This window comes from Canis lupus, chromosome 5 (genome assembly GCF_048164855.1).
Source record: "Canis lupus baileyi chromosome 5, mCanLup2.hap1, whole genome shotgun sequence".
NCBI classification, from domain to species: domain Eukaryota; kingdom Metazoa; phylum Chordata; class Mammalia; order Carnivora; family Canidae; genus Canis; species Canis lupus.
Genome location: NC_132842.1, coordinates 62,976,015 through 63,001,081, shown reverse-complemented (window position 1 = coordinate 63,001,081; position 25,067 = coordinate 62,976,015). Strand labels below are relative to the sequence as shown.

At 36.5% G+C, this 25,067-nt stretch overlaps 1 protein-coding gene and 2 pseudogenes across 1 annotated transcript in view; 2 read left to right on the top strand and 1 right to left on the bottom strand.

Annotated features, from left to right (window-relative positions):
- The window catches only part of RBL2 (RB transcriptional corepressor like 2), a 51,356-nt gene that overhangs the window by 7,310 nt on the left and 18,979 nt on the right, over nucleotides 1-25,067 (top strand). Inside the window, exons 4-14 of the mRNA XM_072827056.1 lie at nucleotides 2,744-2,808; nucleotides 6,175-6,303; nucleotides 10,131-10,291; nucleotides 10,384-10,448; nucleotides 11,265-11,451; nucleotides 15,307-15,473; nucleotides 18,995-19,101; nucleotides 19,997-20,100; nucleotides 21,953-22,090; nucleotides 23,800-23,964; nucleotides 24,490-24,601. Of these exons, the coding sequence (XP_072683157.1) occupies nucleotides 2,744-2,808; nucleotides 6,175-6,303; nucleotides 10,131-10,291; nucleotides 10,384-10,448; nucleotides 11,265-11,451; nucleotides 15,307-15,473; nucleotides 18,995-19,101; nucleotides 19,997-20,100; nucleotides 21,953-22,090; nucleotides 23,800-23,964; nucleotides 24,490-24,601 (1,400 nt within the window). The remainder of the gene's footprint in view (nucleotides 1-2,743; nucleotides 2,809-6,174; nucleotides 6,304-10,130; nucleotides 10,292-10,383; nucleotides 10,449-11,264; nucleotides 11,452-15,306; nucleotides 15,474-18,994; nucleotides 19,102-19,996; nucleotides 20,101-21,952; nucleotides 22,091-23,799; nucleotides 23,965-24,489; nucleotides 24,602-25,067) is intronic.
- On the bottom strand, nucleotides 7,750-8,636 carry LOC140633902 (large ribosomal subunit protein uL18 pseudogene; annotated as a pseudogene).
- Nucleotides 16,920-18,272, top strand: LOC140633900 (hsc70-interacting protein pseudogene; annotated as a pseudogene).

Sequence of the window (25,067 nt, the reverse complement as noted above, 5' to 3'; positions counted from 1 at the left end):
AAGTAGAATTAGAACAATCTTGACAAGAAAAGTTGGGGAAAAAGAGTTATTATAATTGAACAAATAATGTTTGCCTCTCTTCTTCTTTCTTTCTTTCTTTCTTTCTTTTCTTTTTCTTTTTCTTTTTTTTTTTTTTTGCCTCTCCTTCAATATAAAATTTTTGTGAAGGGTATTTACAGTAAGTGAGCAGCTTTTAAAAATAAAACAAACTATGTACTTTCTTAGATAGGTGACCCCACTAATATGGAAGCAGCTGCTCTAGTTTGCTTATAGTTTGGATAGATGCTTTGTTTTAAGTCTGAGTGAGGCTGATGTCATCCTTTACAGAAAGATACAGAATATCTTCTTTGGAGAGTTGTAGAAAATGATTTTAGATTGTACTTGCTTTGATATTTATTGGGGTATGTATACTGCCTAATTGCAGTTAAGAAAATTCTAAGATAGCTTTGTTTTTTAAAAATTTACATTTAGATCACTCTGTATACATTTATTAGTACTTTTGACTAATGGTAATAATGTATACCATTTACTGAGCATTTATTATGGGGACTGTTTAAGACCTAAACCTGCATTATGTAAGTGAATCCCTATGAAACTGTATGAGGTTGATGTTGTACAGGTAGAAGAACATAAGCCCTTGAGAGGTCAGGTAATTTGGTCAGGGTCACACAATTAAGTGTGGAGCTATTGTGCTTCACAAGACTCTGTACTACATCTCACACACACTTTGAGTGTTTGTCACTGGGTATTTATTGAGAACTTACTATGCAAAGTACATTGTTAGGTATTCTGTAGGACACAAGTATTTATTTATTTTTGAGAGAGAGAGCAGAGGCAGAGAGAGAATCTTAGCAGGCACCATGCCCAGTGCAGAGCCTATGACCCTGAGGTCATGATCTGAGCCAAAATCCATAGTTGAATTCTTAACTGACTAAGCCACCCAGGTGCCCCAGGACATAAGTCTTTAAAAGAAAAAAACCAGACACCAAACACCCACAGCCATTGCCTTTTGAGAGCTTACAGTATAGTTGTGGAGCGGAGGCATGTATAAATGTGAAAGATAACAGAAACATGCAACTTTTGAGGCAAAGTTAAACCACTGTACATGAGCCAGGCAGGTAACATTCTGTGAAGAAAGGAACAATGGATAGGATTTCAATGGGTGAATGGGTAGATAGAGCCTTTGTTACAGAGGATAAAGAAGAAATACACCGGAAGTGGCAATTTGGCCAGTAGGTTAAGTTCTAGGGTTCTCAAGTTGAAGATTCAGGCTTTTTTTTTTTTTTTTTTTTTAAGATTTTATTTATTTATTCATGAGAGACACAGAGAGCGAGAGAGAGAGGCAGAGACACAGGCAGAAGGAGAAGCAGGCTTCACACAGGGAGCCCAATGTGGGACCTGATCCCAGGACTCTAGAATCACACGCTGGGTCAGAGGCAGGTGCCAAAACCAGGGATCCCCCGAAGATTCAGTTTTTAGAGCGGCTTGTGTGTTAAGCCAAAAAGTTTGACTTTTTAATCTTTATCTTGGTAGGCGTTAAAACTGGATTCTCATGTGCCTATGGTAGGGAGGCCACTTTTATTTATCTATTTATTTAAAGATTTTATTTATTTATCTTAGAGCAAGCATGCACGAATGTGGGGAGGGGCAGAGGGAGAGAGAGTCTCAAGCAGACTGTGCTATGCATGGAACCCGACCCAGGGCTCAGTCTCACAACTCTGCGTACATGATCTGAGCAGAAATCAAGAGTCAGACACTTTACTGACTGAGCCCCCCAGGCACCCTGGGAAGCCACTTTGACATTTAATCCTTACCATGGACTGGTGACTGAAGTACAAAACTATGCCCAAGTGGAATAATCATTCAGCAGATGAAGAGACTGAGGCACATGGAGAACAAGTGTGCCTCAAGGGGAAAGTGGGGGAACTAAACCCCAGTGTCCTGATTCTTCTCCTGAGAGCTCCTTGTTGGGATGTGGAGACCACAGATATCTAAACATTGGCAGAGATTCTGGCAGAAAAGCCAAGAGCTTAAAAAAGGTCTGAAACTCCCTGCAGCAGACAGCTTGGCAAAATACAACGGATAGCCTTAAAGAATAAGGAGTCCTAGGAAGCCCAGAATCTACATTAAATAGTCCTGTAGTGATTTGATGTAAACTGGAATGTCTTTTGGGAGGGAGAGTTTACAGCTCATCAGCTATGAAAAGGGGGAAAAAAAGGGAAATTATCCAATTGTATACAAGGGCCTGAAAGCAGCATTAGCCTTGCTCACATCATCAAAAGAACTGTTGTTGGGCACCCCGGGTGGCTCAGCAGTTTAGCTGCCTTCAGCCCACCGGGGTCCCAGATCGAGTCCCACATCGGGCTCCCTGCATGGAGCCTGCATCTCCCTCTGCCTGTGTCTCTGCCCCTCTCTGTCTCTCATGAATAAATAAATAAAATCTTAAAAAAAAAAAAAAAAAAGAACTGTTGTTACTCATTTTCTACCTTACCTGTTTTGACCTTGAACTGTTTTATAGTTCTTGAGAATTTTCTTTTTTCTGAGATGAGCTCTTTCCCTGGCTTTGTCCTTACCAGAATTTGGTTGGAACAGAACTTCTTATATGTTTTCTGTGTGAAGGGAATTTGTTCTCACTCCCATTAACTGTGGGTTTGGTTTTTCACATACTTTATAGTCATTTGTGATGTCTTTTTTGAATACTTACAATGAATTTATCTCATGACTTTTTTTCCCTCCCCCAAAGGCGACAGCCCTGTACCGTGTCTGAAGTTTTCCATTTTTGTTGGGTGCTCTTTATATATGCAAAAGGTAAGACAGAACAATATTTATCTATGTGTTCAGATATTATTTTGTCAACCTGTAATGTGTATCAGGGAAAGATGCTCATTGAAAAATTTCTCAAGGGTTTTAATCTCAGATTTGTTTTTAAGTATTACATTTTCATAAAAGTCTTTTGAATTTCTTTATGTAATATCCAAAACTTCTTTTATTAAGTGGAAAGTCCTTTATTTTTGTTCTTACTTAACATCTTTGCCACCCAAAGCTATTCCTCTGAGTTACAGACTGAAAACACATTTGGTTTGTACTGGTTTCACATCTTGAGATGTGTTTTTCGTGACTGCTCATCCTCAGCATGTATAGTTCAGATTGCTTTTTGCATCTTGTTCAGATAAATATGCTTGCTCAAATGCCTTTGAATACAATTTATTTTCTCCCTCTTCTCATCTCCCTTAACTTAACCAAGGTCTATATTCATTGAAAAATGTTTTTTGTTTGTTTTTGGTCCTCTGTATTTCTATGTAGAAATGATTCTTAGTAACCTAAATAAGAAAAGGAAATACAGTTACATTAATTACATAGACTATGTAGAATGCTTTTGCTACTACAAAAGCCCAATAAAACACAAAGTTATAATCAAAGAATCATAGAGCTGAAAGGAATTTCATAAATATAAGAGATTCTCGTAATTAGATCAAGTACCCCAAATTATTTACTTTTAAGATTAGGTAAGTGAGGCCCAAAAACTAGGAACAGAGCTCAAGTTTAAACCCAGATCTAGCTCTCTGTTTCATGCCGATGCAAAGGCCCTCTGGCAAGAAAGTGTCACTCCATTGGTCTTGGGGTTTGATATGTCTGATCCTCTCTAGCTAGTTAAGTGAGAGCTCACCCTTTTTCCCTGAGCTACGTGGTTGATTGAAAAGAAAAATCTTTCTTCTGCCAAAAATAAGCTGTTCGTTATTTTGTTTTCCATCACACTGAGATGTTTCTTTAGTGGAGATAAAGGTGATATGTTAAGTGGTACAAAATAAAAGTGTAAGAGCCTATAAACTGTTCTCCTAGTGGCAGTCACCCTTGCTGTCACTTTTAGCTTGCTGTGGCTGGTATTACATATAGTATTAATCTTGTCATTTGATTTTGGGCAGGTATATCTGACTTCTGAGATTTTTATCTGCTTTGTTTATATCTCTTATGGTGTATGTGTACCTAGGAATGAATGTGTTTGGTACCATATAAACTATTTAAAAAGAATTTTATTGTCCTTGTTTACATTTTGGTCTCACTTGATCACCTGGAGTAGCATATTTTTTGTCTCTGCAGTTAACTCAGTGTTTCAGTTTTATTATTAATTCAGTTTATAATTATTTAATCTGAAGAGTCTGTCTCCTCACTGTCTGACACTGATCTTTTATGATTCAGTAGAATCTTTTTCTAATAAAGTCATTTCATTAGTTTTATTCAGTTCTCAATTTAGTTATTTGGAGAGAGTTGTACTCTTTTATAGGCACCTTTCTCATGGCTTTCTCTGCAGCATATGGGCAATCCCAGATTATCTCATTCCTGATACATAAGCCAACTTTCTGCTGTTATCTTTGTTGACTTCCTGTAGCAAGTATAGAGTAGTGACAGGTTTGGGCTTGTCATCATGAAGGGCTTTGTGGTCTGAAGACCAATTGGTGCCACTTCCTGTTTTATAATCTCCAATCTCCTCGTTCCTGATAAATAAGCCAACCTTGGAGTTGAAACAAGTTATCTTTGTTGTTTGAAAGGTAACTTATCTTACAAAGTGAGATTTATTTCTAAACTCAGTATTTGAAATGTAAAGTATGTCACATTGGGACAGTCCTGGAGTTTAAGATTCTGATCTTTAGGGGCCTTTCAGTTTTTTGTTAGAAGTTACAGTGCTGCTGTTTTTTTCCTTTATGGCAAGTACAAAGCACTGACAAGTTTAGGCTTGTCAATGTGATGGGCTTTGTAGCTTGCAACCAGTAGGTGCTGCTTCCTGTTTTACATTTGAGAAACTGAGTATATTTTAACATTAAACATCTTTATAGTGGAACCAAACAAGTTAGTTTGGTTGTATCAGTGCAAAACTTAACCTATTAATTATCATTTGCCTTTCTGACAACAGAAAAAAAAATTCTCTTTAATTCATGTAAGTTCATTTGTTGAATGTTTTCATCTATACAAAAAGAATTATCCTGATACATGGAGGTAAGTGGTAACTTTCTTTGGAAGAAAAGAGAGGGGAAAAAAGCCTGAAACAAAGTGTGTGTGTGTGTGTGTGTGTGTGTGTGTCTGCATGCATTTGGGCAGGCATTACGTGTGAAAATGTTCAGGTTTAGAAATAATTCCTTAGATGTATATTAGCATTAAACTTGAATTCATGTGATGATACAAGAATGTAAAGTCAGTAGGAAGCATGTATATGTAGTGTTTAATCAGAAAAGGGATATGCTCAAAGTTAGAAATCTAGAAGAATTTCTTAATTTCTAAGAATATATACTGTTTACCTGCCTATAAAGACTGATTTCAGTGTTAAACTAGCATTGCAGAAACATGTTTCTATAGGTTTGAGTTTTGTTTTGTTTTGTTTTGTTTTCTTTCTTACCATGCATCTGCATTATTTCTGGGATATTAGCTCTAGACCTAAATATCTTTCATTGTTATACTGTGGCATTAATTTGTATGAGTTTGTATTATTATGTAGAAAATATCTAAAATGTTACTGTTAGGAGTCTGATGATAGGTTCTGGTCTTTTTAAAGTATATACATGAAAAACTCATTTTTCAGTTCCCATCCAAGTGTTTCTACTAATCTTTTTTTTTTTTTTTTTTTTTTATTTAATGAGTTTCCCTCTTAGAACTGCTTTTTGTGCATCCCAAAGATGTTGGACCATTGTTTATCTCCATATATTTTTATTTTTTTACTTTGTTCTCAATTAGTTGTTTTAAATTTTAATTCCAGTATAGGTAACATATAATGTTAATTAGTTTCACGTGTACAATATCTATTAATTTTCTTGACAGAAAAATATTTTCACATAAAAGCATTTTCTATAGTTTGAGATAATTTATAAAGTTGTTTAGAATTTTCAAAGAAAAAAGCCAGTGATAAAATTTTGGTTAGCTACTAAGGATTTAATGCTTATTTAATGAATATTGAGTGAATGAATGTCCTTCTTAGTAAACTTTTGGTTTCATTACACCCCTAGAAATTTATTAGACTTTAAGGGTAATGTTTCAAAATGTAAATTCGCCAGAACACTTCATGTAGCTTTTGAGTCAGCTTTGATACAGTCTTGTATAATGTCATCTTAATTAAAGGAAGAAATTACTTTTAAAATGTTATAAAGTTGATGCAAATATACTCGATAACTGTTTACATTCCTGTAGGTAATTTCCCCATGATTAGTGATGATTTGGTCAATTCTTATCATCTTCTGCTGTGTGCTTTGGACTTGGTTTATGGAAATGCCCTTCAGTGTTCCAATCGTAAAGAATTGGTGAACCCTAATTTTAAAGGTAAGATTATAAGCTGGAGCTTATTGGACTACTGACATTTCTACATTGTGTTTACTCTTGGGAGTTGTACACATACCACAGGTTTCTTAGCATCGGAGAACATAAGTGCCTTGAAAAGTTGTTATCTAGAGTACTTATCGCTAGGAGTTGAGATCTCTGTAAAAATATTTATGGAAAAGGCAATTGCAAATATTATGAAGTGTAAAGTCTTACATGACAATTTTAGAAGTTTCTGCAATATATATACTCAACAAGAAAAAGGGATTTAAAAACCCAGAGTAGCAAATTGACATTAAAACTGATATTCTTCTGTGTTGCCAGGCTTTGGGCCTGACACACAGTAGGAGCTCAAAATGGATTTATTGAAATAATCTTCATTTCACATTTTTTCCAGAAGAGGAGTAGTTACAGTTGTAAATAAGTAAAATGAATTTTTAGTTCTTAAACTAAAGGATGGGTAGACATTATTACTTTGATAATGCATTTTAGCAGGTTTTAAAGGTATATGATTTCTATGAATGATACACAGGAAGAAACCAAATCATAACTTATAGACAATATTATAAATATATTTTTAATATTATAAATATTAAACAGTATTTATTGAGCTAGTATATAATGCTATTTAAATAATACCATGATAGGATTCTGAGTGATTTTCAATTTTGGGGTGGTTACAATTAGAATTTTAACTTGTTCAACTCTCAAGGTAGATTTTTAAAGTTAGTGGAGTTAGTTACCAGTTGCTCCTGCTTTGGTAAGTTTAATGTTTTTAATTTATTATTTTTTTTCTCTCATTTCCTTCCTAACTCCCTTTCAGGTTTCTATTTATTGGCTGCTTTTCATTTTTTCCCTTCTTATTTAGTTTTTCTTATACTGAGTCTAGGTCAAGAATAAGCTGTAAATCAATATGTTAGATGCATCCAGTATAATGAAATGAAAGCATATAAGCAGTATGTACTTTGAATAGTAATTTTTTTCAAAGTTGTATTTTTTATTTTAATGTCAGACATATTTGCAAAGTTATATTTTATTTTTATGGGTTTTTTTTAATGTTTTTTAGATCTTACAGCAATATACTAAAATTGTTTCTCTAGGTTTTTTTCTTTAAGTTTCTCCAGATAAATAATTGAATAACTGAAATCTTTTGAGTAGTGATACACTTTACCTATTTGCTATTTTTTAATTTTTAAGTATAATTAACATACAATGTCACATTAGCTTCAAGTGTATAACAGTAATTCGACAATTCTTTACACGACCCAGCACTCACCACAGTAAGTGTACTCACTGTCACCATACAGTGTTATTACAATATTATTGACTGTGTTCTTTATGTTGTACTTTTCGTCTCCGTGACTCACTTATTTTATTTTAGCTGCATGATAAATAAGTTTATTATTGTCTTTATCTGAAAAATATTCATAGAAATTGTGGTTTGGTTTATTAGCTTCCAGCAGCCTGCTCCTGAGCTCTGAGGAAGCTTGTCTTCTGAGCTACCTAATATTTCTTCTGGGCAAGAGACATTTTGGGTGGTTCCCCCTCTTCTTTCTAACTTCTTTCTTAGGCTTCTTCTCATAGATTGGGTTCTCTCATGTGGCAGCATGAGCTTTCTTTATATCTCCTCCATATCTGAAGATGCTTTGTTCTTCATGTATTGACAGAGTTGTTCCTTGTAGGTATCTTCATCTTCTTCCATTAGGTAACACAATAGATCTGCAATAATCTGACCCATGACGTGCTTCAGATGTACTTCTGCATTGAATTCCTTACTTTCCACATCATAACCAAGAAATTGTTTGGTACTCTGAGCAACAGACAAGCCTCCATCCACAGCTCCCTTGAGGGCCCCCAAAACTTTATTTCCAGTAGTAGTTCTGGCCAGCCCTGCATCCACATAGCAGGTGAAGGCACCAGGTTGACCATCAATGCTTTCCACATTGTATTCATCTCCTGTCACTTCCACTTGGCCTTCATAGATCTTGTCCCTGTCCAACCTGTTGAGAAGCCTGTGGGCCAGCAGCAGGTCTGTACAATAATTTGTCAGCATAATTTGTCAGACCAGCCTTCACACCATACTTTGGGAGTTCATGAGCATGAGCTGCACAGACTATCATGTCTTCTTCTGTACAGGCATGAGTAATCTGACAAATGATATCTCTGTTGATTATGTGAACTATCATCCTGTATTTGGATGTGTTGTACTTATTTTTATCCTAAATTACCAACCATTTTTGAGCATAGTAATCAGTGTTACCTTCTTGTCTTCACCTAAATTTCACTTGGTATCTCTTGATGCAAGCCTTATTTTTGACAACTTTAACAAAAGCCATCCTACAGAACAGAGACTGACATCTGCGACTCACCACCAGGCGGCAGCAGGCCCAGCAGCAGGCTGTCAGGGGATGACTTAATATTTTGCACCTGGAAGTTACAAAATAACTTTTGTTATTTTGTATAACAGTTTGTATTGCTTAATTCCTTTTATCTATTTTGTCCATTCCTCCATCCACATCTCCTCTGGCAGCCGTTTGTTTTCTATACTTAAGAGTCTGTTTTTTGTTTCTTTTTTTTTTTTTTTTTAAGATTTTATTTATTTACTCATAAGAGACACACAGAGAGAGGCAGAGACACAGGCAGAGGAAGAAGCAGGCTCCATGCAGGGACTCGATCCCTGGTCTCCAGGATCACACCCTGGGCTGAAGGTGGCGCTAAACTGCTGAGCCACCCAGGGATCCACCTGTTTTTTCTTTCTTTGTTTTGCTTTATAGATTCCACGTGTAAGCAAAATAACATGTCTATCACTGTCTGACTTAACTATACTAGCATAATATACATCTAAGTCTGTCCATGTTGTTGTAAATGGCAAGATCTCATTCTTTTTCTACAGCTGAGTAATATTCCTGTGTGTGTGTGTTTGAGAGAGAGAGAGAGACATCTATTAATGGATACTTGGGTAGCTTCCATATCTTGGCTATTGTAAATAATGCTGCAATAAACATAAGGGTGCATGTCTTTCCGAATTAGCGTCTTCCTTTTCTTTGGGTAAATAACTAGTGGAATTACTGGATCATATGGTATTTCTATTTTAAATTTTTGGAGGAAATTCCATACTGTTTTCTACAGTGGCAGCACCAGTTTATTCCCTTTTCAGCACATCCTCACCACTGCTTGTTATTTCTTTTCTTTTTCTTTCTTTCTTTCTTTTTTTTTTTTTTTTTTTTGATACCAGCCATTCTGAATGGTGTGAGGTGGTATCTCGCTGGGGTTTTGATTTGCATTTCCATGATGATGAGTCATGTTGAGCATCTTTTCATGTGTCTGTTGGCCACTTGGATATCTTTGGAAAAATGTTTCTTGAGGTTCTCTGCCCATTTTTTAATCGGATTGTTTGTTTTTTTGGTGTTGAGTTGTATGAATTCTTTATATATTTTGGATATTAACCCCTTATTGGATAAATCATTTACAGATTTCTTCTCCTATTCACTAGGTTGCCTTTTTGTTTTGTTGATGGTTACCTTTGTTATGCAGAAGTTTGTTGTTTTGGTGTCCTCTCAGTAGTTGATTTTTTGTTTTTGTTTCCCTTACTTGAGGAGACAGATTTATAAATATGTTGCTAAAGATGATGTTGAAGAGATTACTGCCTATGTTTTCTTCTGTTTGCTATTTTTGAGGTAATTTAGAGTCAGGTTAGGCCCTTAGTACACTGTTTCCTATATACTTATATGCTAACTCACATGATGATTAGATTCTGTATTTTTGTGTATTACAGTTTGACTTACTGAATGCTACTTGACTTCTCTGTTCTGTGATTTTATTCATTATAGGCCTGTCTGAAGATTTTCATGCTAAGGACTCTAAACCTTCCTCTGACCCACCTTGTGTCATTGAGAAACTCTGTTCCTTACATGATGGTCTAGTTTTGGAAGCAAAGGGAATAAAGGAACATTTCTGGAAACCCTATATTAGGAAACTTTATGAAAAAAAGGTTTGTTAGTAGTAAAGAGATAATGTGAAAATATTTTCTGGGGAAAGATTTGTTTTAATATGATGACTTAAGGATCTCTTCTTTCATCATAGCTCCTTAAAGGAAAAGAAGAAAATCTTACAGGGTTTTTAGAACCTGGGAATTTTGGAGAGAGTTTGTGAGTACTTCTGTCATCAAACTTTTAGTATTTTAAATTGTGTACTTAGGAAACCTCAGAGTTTAGTGTTTTGTTTGTACGTTGGAAATTTAGACTGTCTTGTGGGATAAACATAGAAAAGCAGTAAAAAAATTTTTGTCAACTGCTACTCTAACCATATGGTTTTAAATTTATTGAAAATCGAATGGCTGTTTTTTAAAGCTTTAATAGTTAAGCTTTTGGATCATAGTTTTTGAGATAACTTCTTTTGGAAATAGTTCCAAAACAGGTTAAATAGGTTAAAAATGATAATGTAGAAGTAGTGAAGTCTTCGGAGATGCCTAGAGCAGCTAGGAAAGATAATTAAGCATATCACTAGAAACTGCACTTGCCTGGCAGATTGGTACAGGCCACCATCACTGAAACACGGTCAGCAAAATACTGTATGGAGGACCAGCACCGTGTAGCAAGCTTATTTATTTTTTTTTTAATTTTATTTATTTGTTCATGAGAGACACAGAGAGAGACAGAGACACAGGCAGAGGAAGAAGCAGGCCCCATGCAGAAACCCGACATGGGACTCTATCCCGGAACTCCAGGATCACGCCCTGGGCCAAAGGCAGGCGCCAAACCACTGAGCCACCCAGGGATTCCCGCAAGCTTATGTTTTATACACCTCAGTTTTTATAATTAGCAGTGATCTCCAATTTAGCTTTCACAAAATTATGAGAACTTCTTAGTAAATTAAAAACAATGAAATAAGTAGCCTAAAATATCAACTGAAATGGCAGTTCTGTGAGTGTACATGTCGCCTCTTTTGTTTTTTTCCCCCTGTAGTAAAGCCATCAATAAAGCCTATGAGGAGTATGTTTTATCTGTTGGGAATTTAGATGAAAGGATATTTCTTGGAGATGATGCTGAAGAGGAAATTGGGACTCTCTCAAAGTGTCTGAATTCTGGTTCAGGAACAGAGACTGCTGAAAGGGTGCAGATGAAAAACATCTTGCAGCAGCACTTTGACAAGGTGAGCTGGCTAGTGCCAAGAGAGCAGAAATGCAGGAGAAGATGTGCCGGAGGTTCCGTTTCATTTTGGTAATTGTGTGTGTGTGCACACATGCATTTTACTTCTAGTATGAAAAAGAAAATGCTCGTCATACTTAATTCAAAAAGTCTCTGTGTTTACTGATTAATTTTTGTTGACATCAACTTTCAAAGTTTTTGATTAGTTCTGAGAGAAAGAGCATTTAATATAAATTTAAATGAATGTATCATGCTGATAACTGTTGGTTTTGGAAAAATGGGCCAGTAATCTGTAGTCTGTATTATTGAGCATACTAGACATAGAAAATGTCAATTGACCGGAATGGTCCCTTTATCTAAATGCTAGAGAAACTGAGAATCTGTAGTTTTTAGGAAAATTCTGTTAAACTGAGTTTCAGGGTCATGGTGTTGTTTCATGTATACACTTAGGGTGATGGAGATCAAGAGTTTCCCTTCTATTGTGTGATGTTCACAGAAAATATACAGCTTCTGACAAGTGCCTCCAGAGGCAGTGTGGATGATTCCAAGGGGTAACTCTCCCATAAGATAGGCTTAAGACTGGTTTGCTTATTCATTCAACAAACATTCTAAAGGTATCCTACATGCCAGATAATGTCCTGGATCCTGGGGTGCATCAGTGAATGAAACAGCATGAATATCCTGTTTTGTATTTTAGTATATGTGCTGCCGAAGCGAGCACCCTGTTTTATATTTTAATGTGGGGAGATAGATAACCAAACAAGTAAATATATAGGATATCAGATAATGATATATGAAGACAAGTAAAATAGAGTAGTACAGAGTTCTAGAGAAAAGGGAGGACAGGTGGGTGGGCCTTGGGCTGCCAGAGGTATCGCAGTAGAGAACGGCATCTCTGAGGAGGTAACATCAACAGAGATGTGAAGTTAAGTGAGGGAGCAAACCATGTGAAAAGCTGGGAAATGTGTTTTGGAAGCCCAGAGAATGCAAGAGCCAAGGGAGTATGGTTGGCTTTTTGGAGGAACAGTAAGAATGTTATGTGGTAGGAATAGAATGAGTGAGCGAAAGAAAGAGTAATTAAAAAGTGAGGGGGTGGGGACACAAGGGACAGGTGGACCATACAGAGCTTTGGAAGCTGTAGTAAAGATTTTTGCTTTTGCTCTGATTGGAAGGAAAGCCATTAGGAAGGTGTTATGGGAAAGTGTGATTGAATCAGTCTGATTGACATGTTTAAAGGTTCTGTGGGGAGGTGTTTCAAGGGGCAAGGTGGAAAAAGAGAATTAAGAGGCTGTTGCAGTAGTTCTGGTGATAGCTCACAATAGTTTGGACCAGAGCAGTGGTTATATTTAGGCTGTATTGTGGAGATGGCACCCACAGGATTGCCTGATGGCTTGGATCTAGGCTGTGGGAGAAAGAGGACAGCAGTGACTCCAGTTGTGTAAATGGTGTGAAAGCTGAAGTCCTTACGGAGGCCTCTAAGGTCTTCAGTGAACCTCTCTGAATTCCTCTCCTCCCACTCTCCTCCTCACCCACTGTGCTCATGCCCAATAAACCTCTGTTCTCATTCTTTAGATACGCTGAGTATACTCCAGCTCAAAGCCTTTGCTCCTGCTCTTTCCTCTGCTTAGAACATGTTTCTTCAAGATATTCCTGGGGTTTAAGTCCTTCGTTCGGGTCTTCGGTGGACTAACCACTGTACAAAATAATAACCGCCAACTTCCTCCCCAACCTTCAGCACTTCCTTTCCCTCTTATTCTGTAATTACTGTTCCTCTTAGTATTTGTCATTGTCTTAAGATAAGTGGGTGGGTAGAAAGAATTGTTTGCCTGACAATAAATAGATAAATAGATACAAAGATAGGGGGAAAAAAAGAATTGTTTGTTATGCATCAACTGGTATTAGAATATAAGCTTCATGAGGGCTGTGACCAGTGCTGTCTTCAGCACCTGGCACATAGTAGGCAGTCCATGAATATTTACAATTGACATTTATTCAGGGAGAAGAGTGAATCTGGGGGAAAAAAACCCAGAGTATGCATTACATGGTATGTTAGTTTGAGATGCCTTTTTAGGTATGCTAGCAAGTTGAGTAGGCAGTTTAGATATACAAGATTGGAATTCACAGCAGAGGTTAGGGCTGTGTGTGTATCATCTGGAGACATCAGGATATAGATGGCTTTTAAAGCCATGGAATGAAGAGAGGCTACCTGGCAGTATAAACTGATATAGAATAAAAGAAGTCTGAGGATAGAGCTCTGGGACACTCCAAAATTTAGAAGTCTTTACTTGGAGAAGGAATGTCCTAATATTTAAAAATAACAGTATGCCTGAGTCAAAGAAAGACTCTTCTTGATCAAAATGCACAGGAAGCCATAAGTTAAGAACTAAACAGTACTACCAAGAAGCTGCGTGCTGACTTTGAGGACTGTGGACAGAAAGCTGTTTGTAGTAGTGCTACTTGTTCCCTTTGCAGAGGCACTGTTACCTGTGGACAGTGAGAGACACTGCTGGCTGCTGTTGGTTTTCCTGTACGTATGCAAGGTGTTTTTCCCTCCCAGCAGAGCACTGGGTCAAATCCAGGGAAGAAGGTGGCTCCAGGGAAAGCTGTGTGTAGAGCAAGGAGCAGCCTTCTGAATGTAGTTAGCCTATCCAGATCATATTACTGACCTAAAAAAATTACAGAATTAACTTCTTTGAAACCAAATGGAAGTCTTGGCTCTATCCTGTTTAAGTCACAGAGGAAGCATAGATTTATATCTGTAGGGCAGTTTTTGGTGCCTGTTTGTATCGCATTAAACTTGAGTGGTTTGTTTTGCTGGGTGAAAATTTTGCTAGGTGTTTTCACTGCCATCTCTAGCATATAATATGCTGACTACCTAGGAAAACATAGTTTATCCTGAATACTGAAAAACAGTCTTATGCTGCCTTAACCTTTCAGAGTTTATTAGAAAAAACAGAAAAGATGTTTCACTGGCATATCCATTCATGCTTAAAATCTCAGACATTAAGTCATATACTTTTCATATTTATATTTAAGAATGTTGACTTAAATATATTTTCCTGAAGGTCTACTTTAGTAGGGGAAGATGGAGAGATTTCTGTAACTAAAGGTAAAGGAGGGGTAGGAAGGCTGAAGAAGGCTGTTCTGTGTCAGGCTGTTTTTTTGTCCAGGAGTGTTGTTTTGTACCACCTCTCTGAGGCAGATTTGATTATTTAGATGGGCTTTTGTTAAATCATGGAATCCATTTGGACAAGGTTTAACTCACAGCTTTCTTTTGTGAATCTGTGAGTAGTTAGAAAAAAAGCAGTAGATGGGAACTGTAAAATTCTGTTTCTCTGGGATATTCTTAACAGTTTATTGCTTATTTGTGCCTTTGGGCTTTGGCTTGAAGTAGGGATACTAGGGAATTATGCCTTATCTTAAGGGTTTGACTTTTTTTTTTTTTTTAAAGATTTTATTAGTGAGTGAGTGAGAGGGGGAGAGAGAGAGAGAGCACAAGCAGGAGGAGAGGGAGAAGCAGATTCTCTGCTGAGCAGGGAGCCCAACACAGGGCTTGATCCCAGGATTATGAGCTGAGCCAAAGTCAGACTTAACCAACTGAGCCACCCAGGAACTTCTTAAAGGTTTAACTTTTAAGAGACAAACTTCCTAGCTGGCTAAAATACTAATTGTCCTTTCAAACATCTTCACATGGAGGATGGTGGCTCCTAGTGGTATTGTTATGTTTAAATTACAAGAATGGTGATATTTGAATCATTAAAATTTATTGATAAAGTCTGGTTGGTTTTAAATTCTTGTTTGTGAAGTAATTGAAAGTCATTCTGACCTAAAATATTGTTTCTCCCCATCCCCCATTTAGTCTAAAGCACTTAGAATCTCCACACCACTTACTGGTGTGAGGTACATGAAGGATAACAGCCCTTGTGTGACTCCAGTGTCTACAGCAACACACAGCTTAAGCCGTCTTCACACCATGCTAACAGGCCTCAGGAATGCACCAAGTGAGAAACTGGAACAGATACTAAGGTTAGTTTGAGCTCTTGCCATCTAAGATTTGATTGTTGACCATTTTCTATTTTAATTTTTTAACTTTTAGTGCCTTAATTCACTCACTGTTTATCATATACCAGTTGCATGCTTAGACCTGTTGTTAGTCTGTGGAAGACCTAGTAATATGGGATGTATGAATAGAAGGTGATCATTTTTCCTCAATATCTTAGTCTGTTCCAGCTGTTACCACAGAAGACCATAGATGGGGTGACTTATAAACAACAGTAATTAATTTCTCTCAGTTCTACAGGCTGCAAGTGTAGTATCAGGGTGCCAAGATGCAGTATCTGGTGAGAACTGCTTCCTGGTCTTTTTGCTGTCTTCACATGGTGTGAGGAGGCAAGGGAGGGCACTAATCCCATTCGTGAGGGCTCCACTTTCATCAGCTAATCACCTCCCATGCACCATAACACTTGGGATTAGGTTTCAACATAGGAATTTGGAGGGGGAGCACAAATTTTTAGTCCATAGCACTCAGATTTCTTTTATGTAGTATATGATGAGAGACAGTAACTAACAACACTATCACTGTAGATTAAAGCACCAAATTGTTACCAACTATTCTATCTTAAGATTTCAGGCAAAGCGGGATCAATAAAGATGGGAGTTGTCAAAGGACTCCATAAAGAGGATTGGACCTGAGCAAATTTATGAGGGGTGGGTCAGATTTGAAAAAGTTAAGCAGTTATATTCATAACTGATGTCAAACCACTGTAACTTCTGTAAGCTCTAGAGTTAGCTGCCTTTAGTCCTTTGGTCTGCCTGAGACTATTGGGAAGATCTTTGAGCTTTTAGTGAAAAGCATAATAGACTGAATCTCATGACCTGTACATAGTTTTGCAAATTTATTTGAAAAAACTACCTCCAAGACCCCTCCTAGTTCTAAAACATATAGAATTTGATGACATAGGCCCTATAGGAGCCCATTTTATTTCTGGTGGTAGAGTATAAGAAGGCCCCATATACATACTTTAGTAATTTCTTATTCACAGCTGGACTTACTAAATACCAAGGCTGACTAAAATTTTCCTTTACATTTTCATGAAGTCTACATTACTTATAAACTTGATTGTCATTAGTACCTAGTAGGCTATGTCTGTATGGCCTCTTCTTAAGTCATGTTTCTCAGACCTTGTTTACCTGGAATACAGAAGCATTTTATAAATACATTTTAGAAGACTGACTTAGTCTTCATATCTTACAGATCTCTTTAGAATCTCTAGCCAGGTGTAGCAGCTTCTTTAATCTTAAACACCATTAGTGGCGTTAAATATTATCAGTAAATACTGGCCCTATTTTCTGTTAAAAGGTACCTGTGTGTTAAATAAAAATTAAAATTCTAAATAAAATTCTGCTTGTATATTATACTTAGTAACTAAGTCTAGCAGGATTATTACTGATTTTTATTTTCTTTGTCATTTTCTAAACGTGCTATGCTTTTACAATGAATATGTATATCTGTGATCAAGATAAAAACATAATTACTTCTACACAGTCATACTGAGCTAGCATCAGCACCTGGAACTGGACGGGGCTGCGACCTCTGCTGTGCCTATGGCTTCCCACCACCTCTGGACCATGGACCCTCACAAAGTGAGCGAGCTTCAGGCCTTTGTGAAAATGTGTAAGCAGGATCCGAGCATTCTGCACAGGAAATGTGCTTCCTGAAGGAGTAGGTGGAGAGCATGGAGGATAAAATATTACCTGCTACTCATAAAACTAAATCAGAAGATATCAAGAAAGAAAAAAACAGATAGTAAGAAGTGCAGAGGAAAACATAAAGACAGACAAACCATCAAGTGAGGAAGGTGGTCTAGAAATTGACAGTAAAGGTGTGATTGAACCAGTTATTGACACCCCTCCAGAAATGAGGCGTCATGATGTAGAGGTGACCAGGGGAAATGATGGATCTGGCAAATGATAAAAAAGTGGCTGCCATTGATGCTCTAAATGATGTGAACTGCAGAAAGCCATTGACTTGTTCATAGATGCCATCAAGCTGAATCCTTGCTTGGCCATTCTGTATGCCAAGAGAGCATGTCTTCATCAAGTTACAGAAGCCAAATGCTGCCATCCAAGACTGACAGAGCTATTGAAATAAATCCTGATTCAGCTCAGCCTTACAAGTGGTGAGGGAAAGCACACAGACTTCTGGGCCACTGGGAAGAAGTAGCACATGATCTTGCCCTTGCTTATAAACTGGATTATGATGAAGATGCTAGCTCCTGCTGAAAGAAGTTCCACCGAGGGCACAGAAAATTGCCAAACATCAGAGAAAGTGTGAGCAAAAAGTGAAGAATGAGAAATCAAAGAAAGAATAGAAATGGTTAAGAAGGTTAGGGAAGAACATGAGGCAGCCCAGAGGGCGAAAGAAGCCAGATGATGATCAGGAACCAAAATTGGATCTTTTCTAGGTAGCTTTCCTGTGGGAATGCCTGGATTGGAAGGGATGCTTGGGCTCAATGAAATTCTTAGTGACCCAAAGGTTCTTGCTGCCATGCAGGATCCAGAAGTTACGGTGGCCTTCTAAGATGTGGCCCATAACCCAGCAAATGTATCAAATATCAGAGTGACTCAAAGATTATGAATCTTATCAGTAAATTGTCAATCAAATTTGGAGGTCAAGCATAATGCTTTTCAGACACACAAAACCCTTGCTGAAGGAAAAGCAACTTAGATTATCTAATGGATGTCACAGTAATACACACCAGTGTACCTCTGACCTTCTCATGGAGAGAAACCTGGGGTGCTATGAAGAGAATGCCTACCCCCTCGGCCCCATGTGTAACCCATACCTTTTGTAGTGGTTTGCCATTGGGTATTCATTCACATAATGTTTTCCTACCAGGAATTCCTACTAGGAATTTTAAACCTTAAAAATATTTAAAATCAAGTTAAAAGGGTATGTTAATCCTTGAAGGAAAAAAACAAAAACAAAAATGTTACAAAGGCCCACATGATGATAATTTGTATAATGCTTCTTAATTGAACTTACATTGCCTTTCTAGTTAAAAAAACAAACAAACAAACAAACAAAAAACAATGAAATAAACCTCGTTTTGGAGGAAAAGATGTAGAGTGCCAGTAATGGTTTATAGGAGTCTGTAATATAGTTTATATACCTCATTCTGTTTTCTTCCAGGAGTTCCTAATGGAGGTTGTAGTGCCCTCTGAGGAAACAGCTGAAGGCAATTTTGTTTACCAGTGATTGCAGATGGGTAGGGTAGGTGGGGGCCAGTCAAGAATGCTAACCTTAACTGTAGTAAAGGTACAGCTCTGCACAAGAAATATTTTTTTCGCTTAAAATGGTTATACCAACACTTTTGATAAGCAAGTATGGAATCTCCTAGAATAATTTGGGAAGTGTGTAGTTTTTGTTCAAAGTATTTTATATTTACAGGTTAGTAAAATTACAGAGTTGTAAATAGTTTATTACTTTGTGATGGGGCAGGACCTTTTGGTTGGATAATTTCTTATTCTTTTCTTTTTTTCCTTAGGACATGTTCTAGAGATCCAACACAGGCCATTGCCAACAGATTGAAAGAAATGTATGAAATATATTCTCAGCATTGCCAGCCAGATGAGGATTTCAGTAATTCTAAAGGTAAGACTTAATACTGTCCATCTTGTTCTCATTTTAACTTAACTACGAGCTTACCTACATAGTCTTCTTGGTAAGTGAATCAGAAATGTGAAGAAAAGATTTGGACTTTAGATTGAGGGGTAGAATATAGATGTCCAATTTTTCTGTCAACCAAGTGGTTTCTGGGCTCTTCTCTGTAAGAGAAACTTTAGACTGATGTCTGATTACTTTGTTTGCAAAATCTTTAATTTCATTTGTAGACTGGACTTTATTAAATTTAGAAGTATAATGATTCTTGAAAATACTAAGTTCAGAAGATATTAGCTGTTTCATGCCCACACCTGTTCCAGAAGTTTTCTGTTGTCATGAATTAGAATCAAGTATGAGTGGAATAGTAAACCAATTATATATACCTTTTAGCACAGAGCTGCTCAGTTCAAACTTAAAAAAAAAAAAAAAAGTGTCTCTTAATGGAATGCTGTGACAGTTTTTAAGTGCAAATTTCATTTCACTGTTTTATTTATTTTTATTTTTATTTTTTTTATTCATTTATGATAGTTAAAGAGAGAGAGAGAGACAGAGACACAGGCAGAGGGAGAAGCAGGCTCCATGCACCGGGAGCCCGATGTGGGATTCGATCCCGGGTCTCCAGGATTGCGCCCTGGGCCAAAGGCAGGCGCCAAACCGCTGCGCCACCCAGGGATCCCCATTTCACTGTTTTAGAAAAATGTAACCTTGGTTACCATGAAGAAAATTGAGAAATCTTAGGAATGATTGGAACAGCAGCTATAGGAAGTGCATATTTATGAAGTAATTGGTTGGTTTTTAAATTTTATTTTGTGGGCAGGGGTTGGGATAGACTCTCACTTTCTACAATATGTTCTTTGTATGTGACTTTTGTCTTTTATTTATGCAGAAATTGCCAGCAAACATTTTCGTTTTGCAGAAATGCTTTACTATAAAGTATTAGAATCTGTTATTGAACAGGAACAGAAAAGACTGGGAGACATGGATTTATCTGTGAGTAAATCACCAGCGTATTGGTCAACATGATAAGATATGGTTTCCTTTCGGCCCTACCTACACACAACCGCAGCTAAACTAAACAAAATAAAACTGTGGCTTTGAAAGACTAAGACTGGCAGCTGGAGAAACTCATGTCTTGAGTGTACTTGCCTCTGGTCCCCCACTAATGTTTCTTGGTGCGGCAGGCTGTATCCTAGAATTCACAGCTTCTCTGGCAGTAAGACTCTGTAGTCAAAGATTGAAACATTCAGATTGAACAAAAATTGAGTTTTTAGAATACATGAACTTATTAACAGGCACCCTCCCCCTAAGAAGCCTTGTATATCCAGGATAAGTTGAGTATTGATTAGATAGGACTTTAACATAAATATTCAGCCATTGCTCTTTGACTAAAGTAATTATTTTTTCTAGATTTTACTAGTCAAGAAATATAAATTGATTTTGAAATATGTAGTATTTACTTTTAATGACATCAATAGAAATGATTTTTGAAAATTTTTAAAAAATAATATTTTAGAGAAAATTATAAAACTAATAGTTCTAATTTTATGTAGCAATTTACATTTCTTTTTTATACATAAAATTATGGCTGTGGGAATTTAAAAGGCTGTTAAGACAAATTTTTAAATTTTGAAACACACATAAAACATAGCTGCAGTTTAGGGGCTCATAATAAGTATATACCTGTATATACCCACCTAAGAAACTTATTAAAACAATTTTTTTTTATTGTAGGAAAATATACATAACATAAAATTTACCATTTTCTGCATTTTTAAGTGAACAATTTAGTGGCATTAAGTACATTCACGGTGTTGTGCAACCCTTACCAATTTTTCATCATCCCAAACTGAAAGTCTATACCCAATAAGCAATGACTCCCCATTCTCACCTCCCTCCAGCCCCTAGTAATCCCTACTTTACTTTGTCTCCACAAATTTACCTATTCTAGATATAATCATACAATATTTGTGCTTTTGTGTCTCAGTCACTTGGCACAATGTTTTCAGGGTTCATTCATATTTTAGCATAGGTCAGAATTTCATTCCTTTTTAAGACTGAATAGTATTCAGAATATTATTCATAATCAACAATATATGATTGTCTTTTTTTGGTCAAGTTGTTCTTGATGTCAAGAGTTGGTCAAGAGTTCTTTATGTATTCTGGATATTAATCCCTTATATACAGTTTGTAGATATTTTCTCCCATTCTGTGAGTTCTCTACTTCATTGATAGTGTCCTTTGATAGACAGAAGTTTTTAATTTTGATGAAGCCACATTTACCTATTTTTTTTCTGTTGCCTATGTTTTTGGTGTTTAAGTAACTTTTTAATTCAAAAATAGTAAGTGTTTATGTACAGATTTGGAAAATTAGTAAGCAAAAAAAAAAAAAAAAAAGGAGATGTAAATATGTCTCCTGAGAGAAATGTCTCCTGAGAGAAGTGTGTTCACCTGTGGCCCATTACCATCTAGCCAGTCACCTGCCTTCCAGCTGTCTTTTTCTGATAGTGGCCTCTAACTGTAAATACTGTTTTGTAGCCTCTTTCCACATTGTTACTCCCCTAAACAGGATGTATGTATATTTTTGTTAGGGATATAATTTTTGTATCAACTGTATTATACAATAGGTAAGATTTTTGAAAGTTCTTCTACATTCTTTTATATTTGCTAAAACATGGGCTTATTTATTAAGCTAAGAAAAGTTCTGTAAGAAAGTAAGCACATACTTCTCCCTAACTCGGAAAATAAGACTTCCTTTGATATTTTTATTTAACTTGACTGTGTAGGAAATGTCTTTATAAGAGCAGGCTAATGTTTCTAAATGTTAATAACTTTTGTTTTATAGGGCATTCTGGAACAAGATGCATTCCATAGATCACTTTTAGCCTGCTGCCTTGAGGTCGTCACTTTTTCTTATAAGCCTCCTGGGAATTTTCCATTTATTACTGAAATATTTGATGTGCCACTTTATCATTTTTATAAGGTATTTTTAAAATCTAATACTGATGAGGAAATTGGAAATGTGATCAACTTCCTGTCGTTAGCCAGTTAATTCATTTTGCTACCTAAGTACATCTCTTCTCTTCTTAATTATATAATTAGTAATTTCTACTCTGGGAAGGAGAAATAGAAGAGTCTTAAGAACTATTTAAATTCTTCTAAGACAGTATAAAGACCTAATTTGGGTAAAAGCTTCATTTGCTTCTTCCTTTTATCTGCCATGGGCTTTTAGGATACTTTCATTGTATTAGCTGAGAAGCCTTTCAAAAAAGGTAGCAAACAAATCAGTAGCTATTCTTATATAGTAATCTTTTTAAATTTTTTATTTTAATTAAGTAGGCTCCACACCCAGTGTGGAGCCCAACACCAGGCTTGACCTCACAACCCTGAGATCAAGACCTGAGCTTAAATCAAGAGTCAAATGCTTAACTGACTGAACCACCTAGGATCCCCAACCTTTTTTTATTTTGTAGAAATAACATTGAAAGTGTCTTTTGGAAGAAAAGTTCTCTTTAACATATTATATAGAGGCGTAAAGTGATGGCATTGATTTGGTAGTTATTTCTGTCTTGATATCGATTTAGTGTATGGGTTTATCTTAATTCTAATAGAGCAAAGTCAGTTTTTTTAGTGGCATAGATTGAATGTTTAGAGTTTTTATTCTATTTGTTGTGGGTTTTTTTTTTTTTTTCCAGTAATCTTTGCACCCAACGTGAGTCTTAAACTCATGATCCTGAGATTAAGAGTCAGATGCTTTACCAACTGAGCTAGAGTCTTTAAATGTGAAATTTTGGGCAGCCCAGGTGGCTCAGCGGTTTATTACCACTGCCCAGGGTGTGATCCTGGAGACCTGGGATCGAGACCCACATCAGGCTCCCTGAGTGGAGCCTGCTTCTCCCTCTGCCTATGTCTCTGCCTCTCTCTCTCTGTGTCTCTCATGAATAAATAAATAAAATCTATAAAAATAAAAATTAAAAAAAAAATTTAAAGAGTAATATTTCTCAGGGACACTTGGGTGGCTCAGTAGTTGAGTATCTGCCTTTGGCTCAGGGTATGATCCTGGGTCCAGGGATCACGTCCCACGTCACGCTCCCTGCGAGGAATCTACTTCTCCCTCTGCCTATGTCTCTGGCTCGCTCTCTGTGTCTCATGAATAAATAAATTGTTTTGAAAATAAAAAAAAAAGGTAATATTTTTCAACTTTAATAGAAGAGGCTCTTTTTTCTTTGAAAACAATTTAAAATATGCCATTATACAAAAGATTTTCTGTAATTCCTACATGCATTTTAAATAATAATAATTTATAAAGACAGTGAAAGGAAGACCACCTGTTCAAAATAGTGCTGTTATTTATATTTTTAATTTTTTAAAATTATTTATTTATTTATTTATGACAGTCACACAGAGAGAGAGAGAGAGAGAGGCAGAGACACAGGCAGAGGGAGAAGCAGGCTCCATGCACCGGGAGCCCAACATGGAATTCGATCCCGGGTCTCCAGGATCGCACCCTGAGCCAAAGGCAGGTGCCAAACTGCTGCGCCACCCAGGGATCTCTATTTTTAATTTTTGATGAATTATCTGTTGTATCTATAAATATGTAAAAAATGCAATTTACCCATTTTTGCTTCACACTTAATAAATGCATTTTTAGTGACAAAAATAATTATTAAACCAGGGCATTTTTTATTTCAGGTGATAGAAGTATTCATTAGAGCAGAAGATGGTCTTTGTAGAGAAGTGGTAAAACACCTTAATCAGATTGAAGAACAGATCTTGGATCATTTGGCATGGAAACCAGAGTCTCCACTCTGGGACAGAATTAGAGACAATGAAAACAGAGTTCCTACTTGTGAAGAGGTTTGTGAAAATACCTTAACATCTTTCTGTAACAAAAGTATAACAGGATCTAATCTGTTTATATTCTTGTTTCACGGAGAGCAGTTAAACTTAGTATCTCCCTTATGGGAAGTGAGAGGGTGGCCATTGGGTTTAATATGGTATAGTCACCCCTGTATCTAAGAAGAAACCCCTAACTCTAGGAGTCAGAAATAATGTGTGATTGCTTCAAGGTTTCAGTGCCAGAGTAAGAATTCAGCATTCTCTCTTAATTTTCTAGTCAAGTCTCTGTACTTTAGAATGGCTGGTATTCTAATTATCTAAATCAGTAATGAAGGCTGAATCATATTTAGAATTCACCTATTAGCTTTGAATTTTTTTAAGCTTGCCAGACCTTTTCAACTTCAGTATGAAACTGGAAAAGACACTGATTTTATTTACATTAAAGAATTGGTGAGCCAAGTTTCCTTTTGCCTTAGATTGTGACTGTATTTCTAAAGAAAATACCTTTTTGAATAATGATACTCTGTATATCATTCTTTATAGGTTATGCCACCCCAGAACCTGGAAAGAGCAGATGATATTTGTATTGCTGGATCTCCTTTGACTCCCAGAAGGGTGAGTGAAGTTCGTGCGGATACTGGAGGACTTGGAAGAAGTAAGTTTAAAATATTAGGAGGGGGGCACCCAGGTGGCCTAGTTGGTTGGGTGTCTGCCTTCAACTTGTGTCATGATCCTCAATGGGATTGAGTTCTGCATTGGGCTCCCTGCTCTGTAAGGAGCCTGCTTCTCCCTCTTCCTCTGCCTCTCTGTCATGAATAAATAAATAAAATCTTAAAAAAAAAAAAATACTAAGGGGAGTATTTGGGAGCCTAATATCTGAGAATTGAAATTCTATCTGAAACTAGAAGTGAAATTAATAGGGTTTAAATAAAAGAAATATTTTGTGCATTATTAACTGGAACCCTCCCCTAGAAAGCCTTGTATAGCCAGAATAAGTTGAGTATTATAGTACCACATGGATCACTTAAAAGTAGTGCTTTTGAAATATATTTAAGAACACAGGAAGATACATGTAATAACAAGTGACTTTAAAAAGAGAATACTATATATTAATATAACTA